The sequence below is a fragment of the Bombina bombina genome, chromosome 2 (genome assembly GCF_027579735.1).
Source record: "Bombina bombina isolate aBomBom1 chromosome 2, aBomBom1.pri, whole genome shotgun sequence".
NCBI classification, from domain to species: Eukaryota; Metazoa; Chordata; class Amphibia; order Anura; family Bombinatoridae; genus Bombina; species Bombina bombina.
Window position 1 is genome coordinate 1,163,448,817 of NC_069500.1, and position 17,185 is coordinate 1,163,466,001.

General features: G+C 38.3%; 1 protein-coding gene across 2 annotated transcripts in view; it reads left to right on the forward strand.

Moving 5' to 3' along the window:
- Positions 1 to 17,185, forward strand: part of WDR17 (WD repeat domain 17) — a 343,395-nt gene that overhangs the window by 175,031 nt on the left and 151,179 nt on the right. Inside the window, exons 8-10 of one of the 2 annotated variants that reach the window (XM_053703848.1) lie at positions 1,779 to 1,966; positions 15,653 to 15,821; positions 15,910 to 16,001. In XM_053703848.1, coding sequence (XP_053559823.1) covers positions 1,779 to 1,966; positions 15,653 to 15,821; positions 15,910 to 16,001 — 449 coding nt within the window. The remainder of the gene's footprint in view (positions 1 to 1,778; positions 1,967 to 15,652; positions 15,822 to 15,909; positions 16,002 to 17,185) is intronic. The other variant, XM_053703847.1, reaches the window with a different exon arrangement.

Genomic DNA, 17,185 nt, shown 5'->3' on the forward strand with positions numbered 1-17,185 from the left:
AGAAGTACAATGCAGAAGGTAATGATACTGGATACCCAAGTAAAAAACTGAAAGCAAGGAGGAAAGAAATATAGCCTTACATAAGTCTTTCTTATCATTTTAACCATAAGATGCACTGGAAAACTTTGAATTATAGGACTGAAGTCATCTTAATTTAATGGCGACCTCAAAAATATATCATTAGCTAAATGGTTCACTAGAGTGCATTGCCTTGTATTTTGTGGCATTGGGATAAGGGGATTATAACAATGTCAGCTTTTGCACCTAACTTTAACCCTATCTGGCCACTGTGTGAGTAGTTGGTTGTGTGCCTATGAAAAAGCCAGGACTTCTGTAGCCTACTATAAGTACCAGACAATTTAATGAAGATTTAATTTAAGTTTATCTCATTTTAGGGTTTTAAAGATTACTATAGTGTCCACAGCCTTGGTAGTGCCCTCTGAAGCAAATTAGTTAATACCTGTGATTATTTTACAAATATTTAAATATATAATTGAGTTGGAAAACTATTTAATATGTTCCCAAAACATCACGTTGTGCCCATTTCCTACATTCATGCTAACATACAAGCTAATATTAGGAGATACAGAATGGCTGAAAAGCTACTTTTTATCCTCATCAATAATGGTTCTCTGTATGAAAAATCTATTGCTTAAACCTTTGTTTTTTTGAGTTTGTGTTTTATTCTGGAAAAAAAAGAATGATAGATTTTTGTTGTTATTGTAACAGCAGTAGTTATCTGTAATAAATGATACGGGCTATTAAAAAGGAAAAACAACATGTTTTAAAATCCCTGCTATGAAAATTTTCCGGTGCACAATCTGTAAAAGTTTATACCGGTTGCAAAAGCATTTCCATAGAGATAATAACTTTCTAGTCTATTGAGCACAGCCAGAAAGCTCTATCCCAGCACCCTGTATGTGTCTCACATCCTACGCGCTGTAGACAAAAAGCTTTCTCAGTACATCCTTTTTTATATCTTGATGAAGATTGAGATATATATCGACCACTGCTGTCTAGATTGCTAGATTTTAGAGAAACTGATTACACAGCTGGTATTTATTTAATTACTTAAATAGGAGCTCCTGCTAAAATGTAGCGCTATTGGTGTAGGCCATTACAGCTGTTGCAGAATTGTGCATGAATAGAGAGAGACTACATCAAACACATGGTGCCCATTCTAAATGTTGTTATTGCTGTGGGTGGGAATGTGATCAGCATCCTGAATTATACACCACATGAATTTCACAGAACAAAAAAATACAAATATTTCTACATTTATTATGTGAGGTTACTTTTATACAGGCCTTTAGCATAAAGATATATAGTGGCAGGCTCGCCAGAAACAGCAGTTATGAAGCAGCGGTCACAAAGACTGCTGCTCCATAACCTGTCCGCCTGCTCTGAGCAGGCGGACAGACATCGCTGGAAATCAACCTGATCGAGTACGATCGGGTTGATTGACACCCCCCCTGTTGGCGGCCGATTGGCCGCGAGTCTGCAGGGGGCGGCGTTGCACAAGCAGCTCTTGTGAGCTACTGGTGCAATGCTGAATACGGCGAGTGTATTGCTCGCCGTATTCAGCGAGGTCTGGCGGACCTGATCCGCACTGTCGGATCAGGTCCGCCAGACCTTGATAAATAGGGGCCATAGAATTTAGGTTTAAAGCAAGAACAATGTTTATATGTAACTGTTTATTCCTCAGTAAATTCATATTTTGTTTACTTTATTTAGTCATTAAAGCATTTACTTTATTCTCCGTTTTTTTCCCAAATGAGCATTTTTAGCACACTCCCCTACTAAAAACCATCACACATCTTCTACTAGTGAGGCAGTACCCCCTCCAACACTGACGCAGAATCAGGCCTTCTCTCTGCCCCCTGGTCATGCTGTCTGCTGCTTTATGGATGGCGGAGTGGGGCTTTATGACATGGGAGCTAAGAAGTGGGATTTTTTAAGAGATCTGGTATGTAGATTTTTTTCAGTTATGATTGCATCAAAATGTTTATAACTCTTAACTATTCACACACCAGTGCTAAATGTTTTGTTTTTTGTTCTCATTGTACTGGTGTTTTTTTCTCTTATTTGGTTATTTCTGCAAACTCAATTTATTATCTTAAATTGTTTGATTTATTGAAAAAACAAGGAATGGTTTGTGTGGATACCTTACAGAAAATTGGAGGGCCATTATAGTCAAAAAAATTAAACACCCAGTAGAAATGCTGCTTGGGATTCGCAGAGCATTGCTGGTTCCAAGCGTAAAAACATAATTTATGTAAGAATTTACCTGATAAATTTCATGGTGGCGAGAGTCCACAATTTGTTACACATGGGATATACATTCCTACCAGGAGGAGGCAAAGTTTCCCAAACCTCAAAGCTTTTAAATACCCCACCCACCTCACTCATATCTCAGTTTAACGTATAGCCAAGAAGTGAGGCGTAAAAAAGGAGTAAGAAAAATCCGTAAAAAACGAACAGGAAAAAAAAGATGTGATCTGTTAAAAGCAACCTAAATAGGGAGAAGACCTCGTGCACTCTCGCCACCATCAAAGAAATTCATTTATCAGGTACGTTCTTACATAAATTATGTTTTCTTTCATATAGGTGATGAGAGTCCACGATTTGTTACACATGGGATATAATACCCAAGATATGGAAATCTATGAGTAACAAAATAAAGGGAGGGATAAAAAATCTGCTTTTTTACTGAAAAATTAAATCCAAAATTAAAGTCTTTTAATAACTAAAAACTCAAAAAAAAATTAGGCAATAGAATCAAAGAGTAACCACTGCCTGAAGAATCTTTCTATCAAAAGCTGCTTCTGAAGAGGTAAAAATATCAAAATAGTAAAATTTGGTAAAAGTATGCAAAGAAGACCAAGTAGCTGCTTTGCAAATTTGATCAACTGAAGCCTCATTCTTGAAAGCCCAAGATGTGGCAACTGATCTTGTAGAATGAGCTGTAATTCTTTGAGGCGGAGGCTTACCCGCTTTCAAATAATCTTTGTGAATCAGACGTTTTAACCAAGAGGCTAAAGAAATAGCAGAAGCTTTCTGACCTTTTCGTGAACCAGAAAAAATAAATAAAATTTAAGGCCTAGATTTGGAGTTTTGTCGGTAACGACCTGCGTAGCTAACGCCGGCTTTTTTCTGGCCGCACCATAAAAATAACTTTGGTATTGAGAGTCCACATAAAGGCTGCGTTAGGCTCCAAAAAAGGAGCGTAGAGCATTTTTAACGCAGCTTCAACTCTCGATACCAGAGTTGCTTACGCAAGCGGCCAGCCTCAAAAACGTGCTCGTGCACGATTCTCCCATAGAAAACAATGGGGCTGTTTGAGCTGAAAAAAAACCTAACACCTGCAAAAAAGCCGCGTTCAGCTCCTAACGCAGCCCCATTGTTTGCTATGGGGAAACACTGCCTACACTTATTAACCCCTAATCTGCCGAGCGGACCTGAGCGCTACTATAATAAAGTTATTAACCCCTAATCCGCCTCACTAACCCTATAATAAATAGTATTAACCCCTAATCTGCCCTCCCTAACATCGCCGACACCTAACTTCAATTATTAACCCCTAATCTGCCGACCGGAGCTCACCGCTATTCTAATAAATGTATTAACCCCTAAAGCTAAGTCTAACCCTAACACTAACACCCCCCTAAATTAAATATAATTTACATCTAACGAAATTAATTAACTCTTATTAAATAAATTATTCCTATTTAAAGCTAAATACTTACCTGTAAAATAAATCCTAATATAGCTACAATATAAATTATAATTACATTGTAGCTATTTTAGGATTAATATTTATTTTACAGGCAACTTTGTAATTATTTTAACCAGGTATAATAGCTATTAAATAGTTAAGAACTATTTAATAGTTACCTAGTTAAAATAATTACAAAATTACCTGTCAAATAAATCCTAACCTAAGTTACAATTAAACCTAACACTATACTATCATTAAATTAATTAAATAAAATACCTACAATTATCTACAATTAAACCTCACACTACACTATCAATACATTAATTAAATACAATACCTACAAATAACTACAATGAAATAAACTAACTAAAGTACAAAAAATAAAAAAGAACTAAGTTACAAAAAATAAAAAAATATCTACAAACATAAGAAAAATATTACAACAATTTTAAACTAATTACACCTACTCTAAGCCCCCTAATAAAACAACAAAGCCCCCCAAAATAAAAAATGCCCTACCCTATTCTAAATTACTAAAGTTAAAAGCTCTTTTACCTTACCAGCCCTGAACAGGGCCCTTTGCGGGGCATGCCCCAAGAAGTTCAGCTCTTTTGCCTGTAAAAAAAACATACAATACCCCCCCCCAACATTACAACCCACCACCCACATACCCCTAATCTAACCCAAACCCCCCTTAAATAAACCTAACACTAAGCCCCTGAAGATCTTCCTACCTTGTCTTCACCATACCAGGTTCACCGATCGGTCCTGAAGAGCTCCTCCAATGTCCTGATCCAAGCCAAAGCGGGGGGCTGAAGATGTCCATGATCCGGTAGAAGTCTTCATCCAAGCAGGGCAGAAGAGGTCTTCCATCCGATTGAAGTCTTCATCCAGGCGGCATCTTCTATCGACATCCATCTGGAACGGAGCGGCAGCATCCTGAAGACCTCTGACGCGGAACATCCATCCTGGCCGACGACTGAACGACGAATGACGGTTCCTTTAAATGACGTCATCCAAGATGGCGTCCCTCGAATTCCGATTGGCTGATAGGATTCTATCAGCCAATCGGAATTAAGGTAGGAATATTCTGACTGGCTGATGGAATCAGCCAATCAGAATCAAGTTCAATCCGATTGGCTGATCCAATCAGCCAATCAGATTGAGCTCGCATTCTATTGGCTGTTCCGATCAGCCAATAGAATGCGAGCTAAATCTGATTGGCTGATTCCATCAGCCAATCAGAATATTCCTACCTTAATTCCGATTGCTGCCTGGATGAAGACTTCAATCGGATGGAAGACCTCTTCTGCCCCGCTTGGATGAAGACTTCTACCGGATCATGGACATCTTCAGCCCCCCGCTTGGGCTTGGATCAGGACATCGGAGGAGCTCTTCAGGACCGATCGGTGAACCTGGTATGGTGAAGACAAGGTAGGAAGATCTTCAGGGGCTTAGTGTTAGGTTTATTTAAGGGGGGTTTGGGTTAGATTAGGGGTATGTGGGTGGTGAGTTGTAATGTTGGGGGGGGTATTGTATGTTTTTTTTACAGGCAAAAGAGCTGAACTTCTTGGGGCATGCCCCGCAAAGGGCCCTGTTCAGGGCTGGTAAGGTAAAAGAGCTTTTAACTTTAGTAATTTAGAATAGGGTAGGGCATTTTTTATTTTGGGGGGCTTTGTTGTTTTATTAGGGGGCTTAGAGTAGGTGTAATTAGTTTAAAATTGTTGTAATATTTTTCTTATGTTTGTAGATATTTTTTTATTTTTTGTAACTTAGTTCTTTTTTATTTTTTGTACTTTAGTTAGTTTATTTCATTGTAGTTATTTGTAGGTATTGTATTTAATTAATGTATTGATAGTGTAGTGTTAGGTTTAATTGTAGGTAATTGTAGGTATTTTATTTAATTAATTTAATGATAGTATAGTGTTAGGTTTAATTGTAACTTAGGTTAGGATTTATTTGACAGGTCATTTTGTAATTATTTTAACTAGGTAACTATTAAATAGTTCTTAACTATTTAATAGCTATTGTACCTGGTTAAAATAATTACAAAGTTGCCTGTAAAATAAATATTAATCCTAAAATAGCTACAATGTAATTATAATTTATATTGTAGCTATATTAGGATTTATTTTACAGGTAAGTATTTAGCTTTAAATAGGAATAATTTATTTAATAAGAGTTAATTAATTTCGTTAGATGTAAATTATATTTAACTTAGGGGGGTGTTAGTGTTAGGGTTAGACTTAGCTTTAGGGGTTAATACATTTATTAGAATAGCGGTGAGCTCCGGTCGGCAGATTAGGGGTTAATAATTGAAGTTAGGTGTCGGCGATGTTAGGGAGGGCAGATTAGGGGTTAATACTATTTATTATAGGGTTAGTGAGGCGGATTAGGGGTTAATAACTTTATTATAGTAGCGCTCAAGTCCGCTCAGCAGATTAGGGGTTAATAAGTGTAGGCAGGTGGAGGCGACGTTGTGGGGGGCATATTAGGGGTTAATAAATATAATATAGGGGTCTGCGGTGTTAGGGGCAGCAGATTAGGGGTACATAAGGATAACGTAGGTGGCAGCGCTTTGCGGTCGGCAGATTAGGGGTTAATAAGTGTAGGTAGCTGGCGGCGACGTTGTGGGGGGCAGGTTAGGGGTTACTAAATATAATATAGGGGTCGGCGGTGTTAGGGGCAGCAGATTAGGGGTACATAAGGATAACGTAGGTGGCGGTCGGCAGATTAGGGGTTAAAAAAATTTAATCGAGTGTCGGCGATGTGGGGGGACCTCGGTTTAGGGGTACATAGGTAGTTTATGGGTGTTAGTGTACTTTAGAGCACAGTAGTTAAGAGCTTTATAAACCGGCGTTAGCCCAGAAAGCTCTTAACTACTGAGTTTTTTCCTGCGGCTGGAGTTTTGTCGTTAGATGTCTAACGCTCACTTAAGACACGACGCTAAATACCGGAGTTAGAAAGATCCCATTAAAAAGATAGGATACGCAATTTACGTAAGGGGATCTGCGGTATGGAAAAGTCACGGCTGAAAAGTGAGCGTTAGACCCTATTTTGAGTGACTCCAAATACCGGAGGTAGCCTAAAACCAGTGTTAGGAGCCTCTAACGCTGGTTTTCACGGCTAACGCCAAACTCCAAATCTAGGCCTAAGTCTTTCTGAAATCTTTAGTGGAATCAACATAATATTTCAAAGCCCTGACATCATCCAAAGAGTGTAAAGTCTTTTCAGCATCATTCTTAGGATTAGGACACAAAGAAGGGACAACAATTTCCCTGTTAAAGTGTCAGTAAACCTTAAAAATAATGTTATATAATTCTTCACATAGTGCAGAATTATATAACATTATATTAGCCAAACTTTGTAAAACATAATATACCCTTTTAATTTTTTTGAAAAACGGCTGTTTTACAGACCCGCTCTCTGTGCTCTTCTGAGCGGGTCTGTTTGTTTCACACAGCACATCGGGCCAGCTGTATAGTCACAGCCCGGCCCAACCTCGCCATTATACACAGTGCAGCTCGCTCCTGCTGTCAGACAGAGCAGGAGCGAGCTGCACTTACAGGGAGTGCAGAATTATTAGGCAAGTTGTATTTTTGAGGATTAATTTTATTATTGAACAACAACCATGTTCTCAATTAACCCAAAAAACTCATTAATATCAAAGCTGAATAGTTTTGGAAGTAGTTTTTAGTTTGTTTTTAGTTATAGCTATTTTAGGGGGATATCTGTGTGTGCAGGTGACTATTTCTGTGCATAATTATTAGGAAACTTAACAAAAAACAAATATATACCCATTTCAATTATTTATTTTTACCAGTGAAACCAATATAACATCTCAACATTCACAAATATACATTTCTGACATTCAAAAACAAAACAAAAACAAATCAGTGACCAATATAGCCACCTTTCTTTGCAAGGACACTCAAAAGCCTGCCATCCATGGATTCTGTCAGTGTTTTGATCTGTTCACCATCAGCATTGTGTGCAGCAGCAACCACAGCCTACCAGACACTGTTCAGAGAGGTGTACTGTTTTCCCTCCTTGTAAATCTCACATTTGATGATGGACCACAGGTTCTCAATGGGGTTCAGATCAGGTGAACAAGGAGGCCATGTCATTAGATTTTCTTCTTTTATACCCTTTCTTGCCAGCCACGCTGTGGAGTACTTGGACGCGTGTGATGGAGCATTGTTCTGCATGAAAATCATGTTTTTCTTGAAGGATGCAGACTTCTTCCTGTACCACTGCTTGAAGAAGGTGTCTTCCAGAAACTGGCAGTAGGACTGGGAGTTGAGCTTGACTCCATCCTCAACCCGAAAAGGCCCCACAAGCTCATCTTTGATGATACCAGCCCAAACCAGTACACCACCTCCACCTTGCTGGCGTCTGAGTCGGACTGGAGCTCTCTGCCCTTTACCAATCCAGCCATGGGCCCATCCATCTGGCCCATCAAGACTCACTCTCATTTCATCAGTCCATAAAACCTTAGAAAAATCAGTCTTGAGATATTTCTTGGCCCAGTCTTGATGTTTCAGCTTGTGTGTCTTGTTCAGTGGTGGTCGTCTTTCAGCCTTTCTTACCTTGGCCATGTCTCTGAGTATTGCACACCTTGTGCTTTTGGGCACTCCAGTGATGTTGCAGCTCTGAAATATGGCCAAACTGGTGGCAAGTGGCATCTTGGCAGCTGCACGCTTGACTTTTCTCAGTTCATGGGCAGTTATTTTGCGCCTTGGTTTTTCCACACGCTTCTTGCGACCCTGTTGACTATTTTGAATGAAACGCTTGATTGTTCGATGATCACGCTTCAGAAGCTTTGCAATTTTAAGAGTGCTGCATCCCTCTGCAAGATATCTCACTATTTTTGACTTTTCTGAGCCTGTCAAGTCCTTCTTTTGACCCATTTTGCCAAAGGAAAGGAAGTTGCCTAATAATTATGCACACCTGATATAGGGTGTTGATGTCATAAGACCACACCCCTTCTCATTACAGAGATGCACATCACCTAATATGCTTAATTGGTAGTAGGCTTTCGAGCCTATACAGCTTGGAGTAAGACAACATGCATAAAGAGGATGATGTGGTCAAAATACTCATTTGCCTAATAATTCTGCACTCCCTGTAGTGTTATGACACGGTCGTGCCGGGCTGTAAACAAACAGACCCGCTCAGAAGAGCACAGAGAGCGGGTCTGTAAAACAGCTGTTTTTAAAAAAAATTAAAAGGGTATATTAGGTTTTACAAAGTTTGGCTAATATAATGTTATATAATTCTGCACTATGTGCAGAATTATATAACATTATTTTTTAGGTTTACTGTCCCTTTAATGTTGTTATAATTAACAACCTCTTGCAAAAATGTTAAAGTAGTCCGCAAAACTGCTTTATCTTGATGAAAAATCAGATAAGGAGACTCACAAGAGAGGGCAGATAACTCAGAAACTCTTCTAACAGAAGAAATAGCTAAAAGAAACAAGACATTCCAAGAAAGTAGTTTAATATCTAAAGAATGTATAGGCTCAAAAAGGAGGAGCCTGTAAAGTCTGCAAGACTAGATTGAGACTCCATGGAGGAGAAATAAATTTAATTACAGGTTTTATTCTGGACAAAGCCTGAAAAAAACAATGAATGTCTGGAAGATGAGCAATCTTTCAGTGAAACATTACAGAAAGATCCGAAATCTGTCCTTTCAAGGTACTGGCAGATAAGTCTTTATCTAAACCATTTTGAAGAAAGTGAAGAATTCTAGGAATCCTAAATGTATGCCAAGTTTTCCAAACTTTATAATACATTTTCCTAGAAACAGGTTTTCTAGCCTGAACCATAGTATTAGTCACAGAGACTGAGAACTAAGCGTTTAATCTCCACACCATTAAGTTCAGATATTTTAGATCTGAATGAAAGAAGGGACATTGAGACAGAAGGTCTGGTCTTAGAGGAAGATGCCAAGGCGGGTAGCTGAGAGGCCACGCAGGGGCTATCTGTGACAAGAGTTATCCTCTGAATGTCAGTCCAGTAAGTTCTGTAGAGAGTAAAATGAATGAACTTTAACTGCAGTCCAGATAGTTACCTTGAAATAACTATGAATACAAGCATTCAACATGTTAAGTACCTTTAATGTATTACATAGAAGTAGGTGTGCCTCTATACCCTGTATAGGTAGTATCAATGTTGTTAAATCAGTGGAGTCACAAGTTATAGGATGCAGTGAAATGGTATTCAAGTTACAATGTATCACTAAAGAGGTGTTTGCTTTACCCCTTGACACCGGAGACACACTGCATCTGCTATGAGGACCTAGCCGATGTGTATACAGTGTCGTGGGGAGATGAGATATCGGTTAGCTAATGATAGAACGTAGAAGGAACTAATGAAGGTAAAAATAAGACAAGCTTGTCACAAAAAAAATGCTTACCAGAGCGTGTATACAGCAATGAAGCAGATCAGGAGGAGGAGTGGAGCGGAGGTGACGTCACACAGCCGCGGAGATCTAGTGAACGCTGGAGAGATTAACTGAAATTAGAACAACCTTACAGAAAGGCTCAGGAGATCCGTAGTAGGAAAAAGGTCAGATACGCAGCTGGAACAAGAAATCAGGAGACCGTAGATTCTGTAGACTTGATCCGGTTTTTGAGAGAGGAGACTCCAGGAACACATGAGCTTGGATACAATTAGTTAGATTACCAAGCAATGATATGAGAGTGAGACTGACTTAAATAGGGAGGTGAATAATCACAGGTGGAAATTTAAAGGGAGAGAGTAACCAAATATGACAACATGTATAAACAGGATGAGAACCATTACACTATCAGAAGTACAGATGATTGTGCCATCTTGATTTTTGAAATCACGCTGGGTAGTAGAACTAGTGAAGGAAAAATATAAGCATATTGGAATTACCAAGGAACTGCTAGAGCATCCGTCATTAGTGCCTGAGGATCTCGTGACCTTGTGGGAAGTTTCTTATTCAAATGAGAAGCCATAAATTCTATTTGAGGAAGACCCCAAATTTTAACAAGTTGTAAGAATACATGCTGATGGAGAGACCATTCTCCCAGGTGTAGTGACTGATGGCTGAGATAATCTGCCTCCCAGTTGTCCACACATGAGATATGAATCACAGTGATTAGACAGGAATTGGTCTCTGCCCAAGAAAGTATTTGGGATACTTCTTTTATGGCTAGGTAACTTCGAGTTCCCCCTTGGTGATTGACATAAGCCACCGTTGTGTTATTCTGTTAAAAATCGAAGGTAAGGTTCGTTCCTCAGAAGAGGCCAAGCTTGAAGAGCTTTGAAAAGAGCACTGAGTTCTAAGATATTGATCGTAATCTTTGTTTCCTGAACATTCTAAACTCCCTGTGCAGTTAGGATCCCCCTTACTGCTCCCCAACCTTGCATCTGTTGTAATCACAGACCAGGTAGGATGAACAAAAGAGGCCCCCTGAAGAAATTGGTGGTCTAGCCACCATGTCAGAGAAAAATGAGTGTTAGGTTTCAAGAATATTAGTTGTGATATTCGAGTATAATCATGCAAAGTTGAAGAGGCCTTATATGAAAACGAGCAAAGGGGATCACGTCAGATACTGCAATCATTAGGCCCAACACCTCCATGCACATAGCCACTGAAGGGTATGATAGAGACTGAAGGTTCAGACAGGCTGAAACTAACTTTATTCGTCTCTTTTCTGTCAGTAAAAGAGTCATAGACAGTGAGTCTATTTGGAATCCCTAAATATGTTACCTTTGTCTGAGGAATCAAGAAACTCTTTAGAAAATTGATCCTCCAGCCATGATTTTGAAAAAACAACGGTTGATTTGTGTGAGATTCAGATAAATGAAAAGATTGACCAAGATATCGTCCAAATAAGGAAACACCGCAATACCCTGCTCTCTGATTACAGATAGAAGGCACAGAGAACCTTTGAAAATATTCTTGGTGCTGTTGCTAGGCCAAACTGAAAATGCTTTTCTAGAACAGAATATCGCAGAAATTGAAATTGATCTGGATGAATAGGGATATGAAGATAAGCATCCTGTATGTATATTGTGGACATATATTGACCTTGCTGAACAAAACTTAGTATAGTCCTTATAGTTTCCATCTTGAAAGTTGGAATTCTTACAAATTTGTTTAGTGTTTTCAGATCCAAGATTGGTCTGAAGGAATTATCCTTCTTTGGTACAATGGTCAGATTTGAGTAAAAACTCTTTCCTTGTTCATGTAGAGGAACTGGAACAATCACTCCCATCAATTCTAGATGTGAGACACATGTTAGAAAAGCCTAAGCTTTTAATGGATGTTTTGGAACATGAGTTAAATAACTGTTCCCCTTGGGGCTTTGATTTTGAAACCAATTTGATATCCCTGAGAAATTATATTCTGAATCCAGGGATTTTGGACAGATTTAGACCAAATTGTCTGAAATTTTTTTAATCTGCTCCCTACCAGAAGAAATGGGTTAGGGGCCGTGCCTTCATGCTGTTTTCTGGACATGATTAAGCTTCTTGAATTGTTTCGATTTATTCCAATTGGAAGAAGGTCTCCAATTAGAGCCAGGGCCTTTTGGAGAGGAGGAAGGCTTTTGATCTTTGTTTCCAAAAGTACGAAAACAATTAGGAGCCTTAAATTTCCCTTTAGATCTATAATCTTGAGGCAAAAAACTGACTTACCTCCATTAATAGAAGAAATGATTGAATCTAATAGTAAACCAAAAAGATTCTTTCCCTGAAAAGAAAGAGATAACAATCGTATTTTAGAGACCATGTCAGCATTCCAATATTTGAGCCATAAAGCTTTTCTAGAAAGAACAGCTAAATACATATTTTTAGAATTTATCTTAATAATGTCAAATACTGCATCACAAATAAAAATATTTGCTTCTTGTAGTAAATGAAGAATATTACAAAATTCAGGGTCTGTAGAAAATTGTTGAACAAGATTAGAAAGCCAAATAGATATAGCTGGCCTAAGGACATAACCAGTATGTAAATAAGTCCTTCTCAAAAAGGATTCAAGTTTCCTATCTAAAGGATCTTTGAAAAAAGTACTATTCTCTAAGGGAATTGTAGTACGTTTAACCAGAGAAGAAATAGCCCCATCTACTTTAGGGATAGTTTCCCATAGCTCCAAATTAGCAGCAGGAAAAGGATAAAAATATTTAAACATAGAAGTAAGTGTAAGGGTTTTTTCCCTGTTTTGTTTGCCATGTGCTGCTGGCAGCCATTTTACTCACCTCTCTTGCTGACTATGGTGCATTGTGGGGGATGCTGCTCATTGTGGGGGATGCTGCACTTCCTTTTATGGCCAGACTGGTGTGTATCATCTGTGGGAGACAGGATGCAGTCTCAGAATTGTGATGTCATCACTTATTATTTAAAGGGCCTCTGTTCAGTATGCTTTGCCTTTGCGTTGTCTCAGACCTGTTTGTGAGAGTTCCTGTGTATTAACTGGCTGTCTGACGTCCTTCCTGGTTCCTGATCCCTGGCTTGTTCCTGACTCTGCTGTTTTCCTAGTTCCTGATTCCGGCTCGTCTGACTATTCGCTTTTGGCTCCTGACACGGCTCGTCTGACTACCAGCTCTGGTTTTGACTCCTGGCTTGTTATTTGACTTGTGGACTTTTTATTATTTTTTGTTATTAATAAAGGTGTGATTATTTTTGCACTTCTCGTCTCAGTCTGATTCCTGGCACCCTGACAGTAGGATTAAAAGAAATACCAGGTTTAGACCATTCCTTTGAAATAATAGTAGAAACTGCGTTAGGTACAGGAAATGTTTCTGGAAGATCAATATTAGACTTAAAAAAAGAATTTAACCTGTTAGAAGGAATATCCTCAGAAGGTTTAGCTTCTTCAATTCCTAAAGTGACTAAAACTTATTTTAAAAGAGAACGAATGTGTTTAACTTTAAATATTTTTTTTTTCTGGTTCTGTATAAGATGGGGGAGCCTCAGAATCATAGGAACCATCATGAGAAGATACATCAGTAATAGTCTGATCATTGCATACTTTACTAGATGATGGTAAAACATGGACAGATCTCTTACGCTTTTTTGAAGGCGGAATTTCAGTCAGGGCCTTCTGAATTGAAGCAGCAATAAAAGTCTTCATTGCTGGGGGTACTCCAACTGTATCCATCTGTGAATTTGAAACAGAAGGAGCATTTGAAACCATAGATACATCATTAGGACGTGATAGAGATAATATACATGAGTCACATATATTTGCTGAAGATGGCACTTCAGAAGTTTTACAAAAAACACACATAGCTTTGGTTGAAAGGTGTACAACAGATTCAGGTTCTATGGTAATTTCAGGGACAGAAGCAAGATGTTTCATTATGGCAGACAAAGTAAAAAAGCAAAAATGAAAAAATATAATATAATTCCTTAGTTGCATAAAAACTTTGAGATTTGGAAAAGTTTGTGCTAAAAAGAAGTTTGCTAAATAAATAACTGTTTCTTTAAACACAATATATATATGCTGTTGTATTATAAAGCCCCTATATAAAAATGAAGGCGAGATTGAAAATAGAGAGAAGCTATTTAAAATTAAAAAAGCGCGCAAAATTTTTGCAGCAAAAAAAGCTCGCTGGCGCACTATGACGTCACCGGGGGTTTAAAAAAAGGGCTCTGTATAATTTTTAAAAACATCCCCTGGAAAGCGTGAGTATATTCTGAGCCTAAACGCTTCAAATAACACACAAACATCAGATTAAAACTCTAGTATGAAACATCTTAACGTTTGTCCCTGGGCTGCCTATGTAAACAAATATAAGCCTATACCTTTAACAAGTGCCCTAAAATAAAAGGCTGTGTCTAAAACAAAAAATATATACTTATCTGTATTTTTGTAGACACATGTCCACTCTCAAGCAGACAGCCAAGCAGTATTGAAAAACAGCAGAGGTAGAAGATAGGAGTATGTAGATCTGTAAAGGGAGGCAGAAAAAGGCTTACTTCGACTGAATTTACAGAGGGCCTTAGAAAGACTACCAGAGGTGTACAACATGGTGTCTCCCCAAACATCCCTCTGACAAACATTGTAATTCTGAGGGGAAACCGGACTTCAGTATACACTGAAGCACATATCTTTAAGCACATCATACTTTAAACAACTCTAGAGACAATATTAAACTGAGATATGAGTGAGGTGGATGGGGTATTTATAGGATTTAAAGTTTGGGAAACTTTGTCTCCTCCTTGTAGGAATGTATATCCCATGTGTAATAAATTGTGGACTCTCGCCACCTATATGAAAGAAACATAGCTGATTCAATAAGAAATGCTATTGCTGCTGATTGGATTAGCTGCATTTTTCACTCTGGACCAACAGTGCTCTGTAAGTGCCGAGTGGTATTTCTACTGTGTATTTAACCCCTTTGAGGGGGTTAAACACACAGTCTAGGGTTAATAGTCTTAAAAGTACATGCTCTAACAGATTAGAACATCTATTTTTTTTACTATAATGGTCCTTTAATTTTATTTGTAATATCCACACAAACCATGGGGCATATTTATGAAGCTCCGCAGAAACACAAGTTATGAAACAGCGGTCTAAAGACCACTGCTCCATAACCTTTCTGACTGCTCTGAGGCGGCGGACAAACATCGCCGGAAATCAACCCGATCCAATACGATTGGCCGATTGGCTGCAAATCTGCAGGGGGCGGCGTTGCAACAGCAGTTCACCAGAACTACTGGTACAATGATAAATGCAGACAACACAATATCGGATCATGTCCGCTCGCACATTAATAAATAGGCCCCCGTGTCTTGTGTTTTCAACAAATCAAGCAATTTAAGATAATAATTTGAGTTTGCAGAAATAACCAAATAAGAGGGAAAAACACACTAGTATTTGCACTTAAAAACACCATAGATTTAAATAATCTTATTACAAGATGTCTACTGACAAACCTTTCATTTTTAGGGTCACATTGAAACCATCTTTGACTGTAAATTTAAGCCAGATGACCCTAATTTATTAGCTACTGCTTCTTTTGATGGAACGATAAAAGTGTGGGATATAAACACTTTAACTGCAGTATACACATCACCAGGCAATGAAGGGGTTATTTACTCTCTATCATGGGCTCCAGGTAAGCTTTGCATAGAAAAATCTGTTGATGGAAATACAATAAAGTACTTGAACTAATTATGGCTTAACTTTTGTTTTTGTATCCAAAGGGGATTTAAATTGCATAGCTGGAGCAACTTCAAGAAATGGGGGCTTTATATGGGATGTGAAAAAAGGAAAAATGATAACTCGTTTCAATGAGGTAGGAAAAATTACTTTACACAACATTTTTAGATAGGTAAAGCTCAACTCTCTTTCTTGGTAATGTTTTTGTAGTTGTATTTAAAAATTAATGAAAACATTTAAATGAAAAAAAAAAAAATACAAGTTTGCGGTTTAGCATTTGGCTTACATATTGGGATTACGTTACAGCACCCCATTGCTGTGGTGTTTATGTTACCAGCTATGTAGAAACCCAACTTCACTCTTACATTTAAGGGCACGATTACAAGTGGAGCGCTAAATATCGTTTGTGAGCATATACATTTATAGCGAACACACTGTCCAAATAAACCTCAATGTAAAGATCCTTTTCAATGCCGTTTTTTTTTTTTCTAACACCCCAACTCTACCCCTAAAATACTGCCTAGTGCAGTTATTTTATTAAAATATAAAAATGCTACAATTTTCATTGTTTTAATAAAATACACTACACTGTAGTTTGGGGGCATATTTAAAAAAATTAACCAGTGATCTGATCTCTGGTTAATTTTATAAGCGCTAAATGCTACCACCAGCTAGTTGCTAGCACTTGCAATGGCTGGTTATTTATCGCGTGCCCGCAAATAGGCAAATTTGCTTGATTATGGTTGCGCAATAAATGAGCGCTCCACTTGTAATCTAGCCTTAAATATTATTGCAGTCATTTTGAATGCAGATTGAATATTCAGTGACTGATTACTGATTTCTAGGGGCCCATTTATCAAGCTCCGGATGGGCCGGTGTTTCTGGCGCTGCTCTGAGCAGGCGGACAGACATCGCCCCAATTCAACCCAATTGAGTACGATCGGGTTGATTGACACCCCCTGTTGGCAGCCGATTGGCCCTGAATCTGCAGGGGGCGGCGTTGCACCAGCAGCTCTATAGGAACTGAGGTCTGTCGGACCTGATCCGCACTGTAGGATCAGGTCCGACAGACCTTTGTTAAATAAGCCCCCCTAGAGTTACCTCATATACTTTTTCCACTGCAGAACATTTTTCTTTAAAATTGCAAAAGGTTTACAATCACCTTTCTATTAATTAGCAAACGTTAAATGAATTGATCAACCAAATGACACATATATTTATAAAATAAGTGTAAAAAATGCTTAATTTTAATATGCGAATGATAACTGACATCCACATCAGTTTTAGTCGAGCTTCGTTTATTTTTAAATGTACAAAATG